Here is an 8177-nt window from a genome sequence, read left to right on the forward strand (position 1 = left end):
CGGCTAGCGCAGATAACCCTCGTGTAGCTTTGCGCGAAATTCAAAACAAACAAACAAACCCTTTACTCTAAAATTCAAAGTACCCTCACTGGCACAAGCACGTCGTCGGAGTCGCCTACGGAAAACCCCAGCGGGATAAATAAATGTCAACGCCGAGCGGGAGCACTGCTTCAGGTAAGGATGGTTTGACTATAGACATATTAGCCTCTAACAGTCCAGAACTCGAGCAACTGGTAACATTAGCAAAACAAAATACAACGAAAGAATGGCAAGGTTAGTTTCACGTAAAACAAAGAAAGCAGTTAGGCTAACCAAAAATGACACATAAAAAACACTTCTATGGAAACTAACGAAACTACAGAACCACAAGAAGAACACTCAGGAAAATCAATACTAGAACACAAAGAAGAACACAACAACACACCTACACAAACTAAACACGAAGAATAATACAGCAACACACCTACACAAACTAAACACAAAGAATAATACAGCAACACACCTACACAAACTAAACACAAAGAAGAATACAGCAACACACCTACACAAACTAAACACAAAGAAGAACATGGAAACTCACATGACCAACTAGGGACACAAAAAGAAGTACACGAAGATAATCTCAAACAAACTCCAGAAGATCCAAACAATTTCATACTAGTAAAATCGAAGAAAACAAACAGCACAAAACACAAACAATCATACAAATGCAACACACAAAAACACACCACAAAACGCAATTATAATCCAAGGTATCCCAGCACAGTACAGGGAACCACAACTTGCGGCTGAAATCAAGCGATGTAAGCCGGATGTACACATTACAACAATAAAACGTCTAGCCAAGGGTGGCGTCCTGGCCAAAGGGTCAGAGGCCACTGACCTGACTACTAAAAACATGGCCCCATGATGCGTTTGAACCCGGCAAGATAACAATACACTTACCAGGAAACAAGCCCAACCCTTTCGTCATTAAGGACATACACACTAGCACTACTAACGAAGAAATCCAAACAGAACTCACAGAGAAAAACATTTTAGTAACAAAAATAGAACGGATTTTCTCAAATAAAACACAGAAACACACAAACCTCATAAAAGTTCAAGTGCAAGACACACAGAACCTAATATCAAACGGGATTATACTGTGGTACAGAAAATACACGGTAGAACCAACCAAAATAACTGCGGTAGTGGTAACCCAGTGCTACAACTGCCAACGGTATGGACATGTGGCAGCCGCATGTAAAGCTCTCCCACGCTGGGGGAGATCACAGAAACAATGAATGCCCGCGATATAACCCACAACCACACTGTTGCAACTGCCAGCAACAACATACGGCAAACTACAAAGGATGCCAGAAATATAAAATTATTAAAACAATAATAGAAAATATACAAAACAACACACACAAGCTCAAAATTATGAACTACACAGCACACAAAGAAAAACACCACTGCTACCTACACCAAACCCTCAACAAAATGGTAATACAAACAAACAGTCTACCGCACAAACATTCGCACAAGCATTAAAAACCCACACCCGAACGGAAACAATTACACAAGCACAAGAAGAGAAAATCAACACACAAACTAAAGAAACTACAGAACAAATGAAAACCCCTATAGCTACACCTTCTAAAACACAGGAATTCATAAACAAAGTAGTAGAGACAATCAAAAACATATTCAAAATAATCGTGGAAAAATATAACAGCCCTCAAAACGAAGACGATATATTCACAAAAACAGCAGCACAAGATCTACCACCATTATTACCACACTTACTACTTCTACTATAGACCCAAAGTACACAAACACCCAAGAATAGGGCAATACTTACACATACAACTTGATAACATAAAACGGACATGACCCTGAAAAGGAAAGTACTAACAGAAATCATCAACCCCATATCAAACCAGCCAACCAAAAAAACCTGAACCAAAGAAAAACGATAACAACTGTACAGAAGGGAGGAAGAGGTCTACCTGAACCTGACCCTCCCAGGTCGTAAAAACGACCTAAATCCCGATCCGGAGAAGAGAGACTCTAAAATTGCGTCTTGCACTTTGAGGCTACGGGTTCGCTGTAATAAATGACTATCAAATTCCTCTATTCGGACTTACTAGCTCAGGAGTTGGCGGCGAGTGCTGTTGACTGTCTTGTCTCTTGTCTAACAGTTTAAAATTAGAGATATTTATGCAAAGATCGCCCTTGTGCAGTTCTAAAAAACTAAAAATATAATTAAATACTCTATATAGCTTTAATCATCTGAGCATGATAGTTCTAGTTTAGTTTCCAATTATTGACGTCAAAACATTCATTGTTATTTAGACAGCCTTTTTTTACATTGAAATATACAAATTATTCAGATTAAGTGCAGTTAACTCTCTTTTTATAGTTTAGAATCGTATTTCAGAACTTAAAAGAATAAAATTTAAAAAAAACGATGTATATGAAGGTATATTTTGTGTACTGCCAACACCCTAAATTTAAGTGAGAGTTATTCAGTAACAAGACTGTGATTAGACACTGCCTAAATGTTTCAAGCAGACCTTAAAAACATGTGCACGATTCTTGTTTTTGAATGTAATTTACATAGATTCGGTTGAAGGTTTTAGTTAAAATAGTAGGTGGTATAATCAAAAATTATAATTTTTGGTACTATTATTCGTGCTCAGATATAATTGCATCATAAAAGTAGATGCAGCTGTTATCAAACGTAAACATTAGTTTTATTTGTAAAATTTCATTGTTCACTCACTCCATTTTGCGATATATATTAAATATTTTCCCATGAAACTATGAAAATGAATTTAAAATTGTCTTCAACAATGTTACTTTTATAGTAATTAATACCATTTAATATTATTAAATGTTTTGAGAGTTATGTAAGTATAATAGATTACTTAAACAAAGGAAAGACTATTATTTTCATAAAATTTTTTAATAAGATGTTTTTAAGGACGAGTTATACAAATTTATGAGACATTGTATCATATAAGTTTGTTCATAAGTATTTTAATGGGTGCTTAGAAAGAATTATTAAAACAGCTAATGTGGATTAACATGAAATACAGTAACACCAATTAAAAGTATCGTTACTCCCAGGACATCGTTAAAATATAATTTCTTAAGGAACATAGTGTATTGGATTTTAAAAAAAAATATGCAAAAATTATGTAATTGTTACTATAAGAGAAATTAGTATTAATTTCGTCTAAAGTCTAACTCTAATAAAAATTATTCCAAAATTAGCTGCTTTATTTCTTCTTCTGTGGCGCTACAATCAGGATAAAAAAATTCACACTTTTTCAAAAGCGATTCGATTGCTTCTGCTCTAGGTAAAAGAGACAAGCCGTCGTTGAAGGCTTTTTCGTATTTTCCAACAATTTCACTTTGGACGTCTTCTGAATTGACCCTAAAACAATAAAATTATCAACGTATTTTCCTACAAAATAAACATCTTTTTAAAACATTTCTTTGGAGCAGTAGGTTCTTCCTGAAAGTTTCTAGAAATTAAGGTTCCATTACCTACATTTAAACTTTCAGTTACAAAATATTACTGACATTAAAAATCTTCAAACTAAGCATATAATAAAACTAAAAGAAAGACATTTTTACATCATATTATGATATTTTTTCATTAGTTAAAACTATCACTTCACCTCCTGACCTTCAAGATGTACAAAAGAGCTTGTAATTTAAATTGTGAAAAACAAATGTGTATGATACCGAACGTCATAAGTTATACTTTGATGTGTAGACACGTGATTGTTGTCAAATGAAAAGCCGTGACAGATATAGTTATACTGTAATGTACAATTCTGATTTTCAAAAACTGTTAGTTTAATTAGACTAATTGTTTGGCAACACAAAAAGATGCCTTACGATCCTTATTATAAACCTTAGAACGTTAGGCTACAATGGTAGTAATATTATGTATTATTCATAATAATAAATAAATACTCTGTGTGTGTGTGTGTGTGTGTGTGTGTGTGTGTGTGTGACCGTCATAGCTCCAAGAGGAAAGACACTAAAGACCTGAACTTTTCACGCATACTAAGGGGCTTCGCAGGGTGTGCACTTGGGTATTATTTTTAAGATTTGTATAAAAACAAATTTGCCTCTTTTGTGCCCTATAGCCCCACAGATCTGTTTCTGACGGTCTATAGAAAAGTATCATATTTTTTTCTAATTCTCACTTTCTCAATGACCAGTATGTGGAGGTTTTCTGCCAAATACTATTTTTCAGCACAAACGGGGATAGAAAAAAGTTGAATTGAACTAAGTTTGGGAAACGGCAACAAGCAACGGGAAGAAAAATGTGAATCAGAGAATATTGGAGAATTCGGAGAATGAAAAGAATCCAAATAAAAACATAGGAAAAAAGACTAATCTGAGAAGCTAAATTAAGACTATTTGGTGGGTATTTTATGCTAGTCATAACTAAAACATAATACAAATGAATTATGAAACGAACCATCACAGAATATTACTTATCCCAAATTTCAACGGTTAAATTTGTCGTTCTAAGTGGCACACATTTAATATTCAATGGAAAATGACGATCTCAATTATAATTATGCGTAGAGCAGAAAATTCCAGTAAAACTCTAAAATTATCAATTAATTAGGAATTTTCAATCATAAACAGTACCTTATGCTCAAGCCAGCTAAACCAGTGCTTCTCAACCGGGGTTCCTCGAAATATTGAGGTTCCACAAGGTTTCGTGGAATGCATATTCTATTGCGTAAATACATACAGTAACATACTAGTCACATAATTGCAATCCGACTACACAATATTTCCTTATTGGTATAGCGGGTTACATAATGACACAACATAACAAAAAGTCACTGCGTTGTTTTAAATCTGTGAGTGAGACTAGGTACAAACAGCTGCTAGTATTGCAGTAATGTTATTAGTTGTGAGCGTTATGAAGGGTTCCGTGACACAAATGTGACGCCAGAAGAGTTTCGTGGATTGATAAAGGTTGAGAACCACCGAAATAAACAACTAGATCAGTAACCCCTATGATTCAGGTATGGCAGTAACTAATGTTTAGCTACTGACTAGAAGGAAGACAGCCAAACAGCACCATCCGCCGCACAAGGGCTATTTGAACCGAATAACAGAAATAAATGTCGCTTTAACGCACCCTAAGTTGAGAGTGCGGAACATGGTCCATGGCATAGTGTATCGAGCTCCGGACCCTTCGATACGAAGTCCGTCAAGCTAAGCATGAGATCAAACTTAATCTGAATTATTTATGCAGCTATAAACGAGGTTGAAAACGGACGAAAGGAAACATTTCAGCATTTCTTACTGGACAATAGTGGCGTTTTTGTATTTTCACAATCATACGAAAGTGTTTGAGTAATTTTGATACTGATCTTAGCTTTTACAATGTATCATCTTTCTCCCTAATATACATGAAGATTTTACAAATAAAATGGACCAGTAATATGGTATTGCAAAACTTGAATGTCTGTTACAATGAAGTACCTGAATTATTGAAATACGCAAACTATTTATTTTGCGGCAATGTTATTTGATTATCTGTAAATTCAACCACCCCAACAAGTTGGTGTTTTCACTTTCCTCAGCACACAAGTTTATTTAAAAGTAAGTAAAATTAAGATCGTGGATGTTGATAGAAAATTGGCTCTTTCATTAATTATCTTTGTTTCTTCTTTTTCCATTCGATAAATATATCGTTGTCACTGTAATATTACTTAACTGAACATATATTTTTGGTATTATTTGGATTCAACTATAAACTTATCTAGAATCTTACCTTAATACTTTTTGCAGTTCTTCTCCAAACAAACCGTATGCGGACGAAACCAGTGCTATTTTACAAACTGTTCTTTGGACGCAAGATATATCAGTAGCCGCTACCAATGAGGAGATGACATTTTCAAGATAACCTATGTCAGCTTTAGAAACTGGTGGGTAGTCTGCTGGGATTGCTCTTATATTCAGGACCATACGCAGAAGAATAAGAGTTATCAGCAAGAATTTCATCGTAAGGTTTTCCATTTTGGACTAACAACCAGTAAAATAAACAAAAGATTTGAGGAAAACATCTCCAATTACCAAGAATATTTGTACTACAAAGTTGTACTCATAGTAATGTATTCTCCACAATGTATCAGTTCATCGGTGACACTATATTAATTAGTTAGAAAGTTAAAAACTTGTATTATACTAGTTTGTTTGTAGTTAAGTAGAAAGCTACACAATGGGCTATCTGTGCTCTGCCCACCACGGGTATCGAAACCCAGTTTTTAGCGTTGTAATGCGCCTACACTGAACAAATAATTTTTGGAAGATGTTAAGAAAGTTATGCTTTTATTTTGCCAAACCGAAATAGACCAATAAGGGAAAACTTAAAGTTCATGTCATAAAACAAATTAAAGGGAAATGTAGAAATTAGTGGCTTAACACATTTTTTTAGAAAATCGTTTGAGACGAAACTGTCCTTGAGAGTTTCTCCCCGATGGCTCAACGTAAATTCTGAGGGCTTATAACATAAAAATCGGGTTTCGATTCTTGCGTTTAGCCCATTATGGAGTTTTGCTCTTAACACCTAACAAACAAAAAAAAATGCATAGAATATATTTGATTTGACATAGTCAGTAAGTTTTGTACAAAGATTTATGAATTGGCGGGAATTTCGCCATACATAACTAACACGGTAAGCTATACACGCCCTCAAATATATATTTATTCGAAACAAACGTCGACATTAAAATAAATGTCACAAATTCGTTATAAGCAACACATATCTGATAATACAAGTCACGCCTATTTCTAAATATAAATTCAATCCAAACAATGTTCATATTAGAAATAAATACATAACAATAAATTCGTTACACTGGGAGGGGATGACATAACTTTTTCTAATTTTGCCACAACATGAAATCTCATATTGATTGGTGCTCTTGTACATACAAGTGTATACATTTCCCTTTATTCTTGTTGTTATGATTTAATGATAACAGACACCTGATATCCGTTGGAAAGCATTATGCCATACGAGATTTTGCAGATACATTTTCAAAGAGCGGGGGGGAGGGGGGGGGAAGGTTGTTTATAACAAATAAGTTTTCTGTGTGCTAAAACTTGAACTTTAATTGATTATGTGAGTAGTTTTTTTTTATTATTCTGTAATAAAACATTTAACGTCTACATTACTGTTGGTGTTATCAAGACCAATTACATACCAGTAACTTACCTGTTTACAACTTGTAGTGTAATGGACTTAGGAAAAGGAGATACTTTACAATCGAAACTAAAGGAAAGTAATTACAAGTCAGTAAATTCTGAGTGAAAAGATAATATTTTTTTTTGTTTTTTTTCAGTGTGTTCAAAGTACTAAAAAGCTGCACTTAATATTATGTTTGAGGAAAGTTCGTGTGTTTAATTTCGCGCAAAAGTACTCGAGAGCAATCTGCGCTAGCCGTTCCTAATTTTGACCCACTATCAACTGTTTAGCTACTCTTTTTCAACGAATAGTGGAGTTGACAGTCACATTATAACGCCCCCACGGCTGGAAGGGCGAACATTTTCAGCGACATATTTCGATTCCGCGAACTGAAAATTGCGAGTTGAATGCTCTAACCACCAGGTCATCACAGAAAATAATCCATACCATAAAACAAAACATAACACTTCTCTAGTAAAAAGTTTGAATTATAGAAAATAGTTAATGACTGTTTTCACTGGACCAATTGTAGACATAAGTTGTCTCTAGTAATCAATATTTTACATAATATTCCTTCATAATTATTTTAAAAACGCCACAAACGTCTTTAAAGCTTAAAGATTTAAATACTTTCATTTTAATGTAGAGAGCAGGCTTACTCTAACGTACTATAATAACTTCACTTACCAAGCTTATCCTGGAAAATGTTGCTGCTACAGCACTAAATCGACGAAATGAAATCCGGTATATATATGCGGTTTTGTAACAACGTGCAGACAAATGGGTGGCAGGACACTGGTGTCAATACTGTTGCGTCATCGAGATCATGTGATTCTTACGCCCTTTAGTTTCTATAACTATCTTTTTCCTTCATGAATGCACTAGCATTAACTAGATAGGGTAGTCTGGTATATGTAAGAGGGTGACAACGTGACGATAGAATAATATAATGTGT

At 34.5% G+C, this 8177-nt stretch overlaps 1 protein-coding gene across 1 annotated transcript; it reads right to left on the bottom strand.

The window, feature by feature from the left end:
• Positions 1–3007: 3007 nt before the first annotated feature.
• On the bottom strand, positions 3008–8148 carry LOC111087143. Its single transcript, XM_022392752.1, has 3 exons — positions 7910–8148; positions 5807–6057; positions 3008–3427 (listed from the first exon to the last, which is right to left on the bottom strand). Exons 2-3 carry the CDS (start codon positions 6049–6051, stop codon positions 3250–3252), a joined length of 423 nt encoding a protein of 140 aa, XP_022248460.1. The 5' UTR covers positions 6052–6057; positions 7910–8148; the 3' UTR covers positions 3008–3249.
• Between the last annotated feature and the right edge of the window lie 29 nt (positions 8149–8177).

The sequence above is a fragment of the Limulus polyphemus genome, unplaced genomic scaffold (assembly GCF_000517525.1).
Source record: "Limulus polyphemus unplaced genomic scaffold, Limulus_polyphemus-2.1.2 Scaffold1789, whole genome shotgun sequence".
Lineage (NCBI taxonomy): Eukaryota > Metazoa > Arthropoda > Merostomata > Xiphosura > Limulidae > Limulus > Limulus polyphemus.

Coding starts and splice junctions, on each gene's coding strand:
- LOC111087143 (XM_022392752.1), bottom strand. CDS start 6,051: ATGGAAAACCTTACGATGAAATTCTTGCTGATAACTCTTATTCTTCTG. Junction 3,428..5,806: donor GAACTGCAAAAAGTATTAAG/GTAAGATTCTAG, acceptor TTATTGTTTTAG/GGTCAATTCAGAAGACGTCC.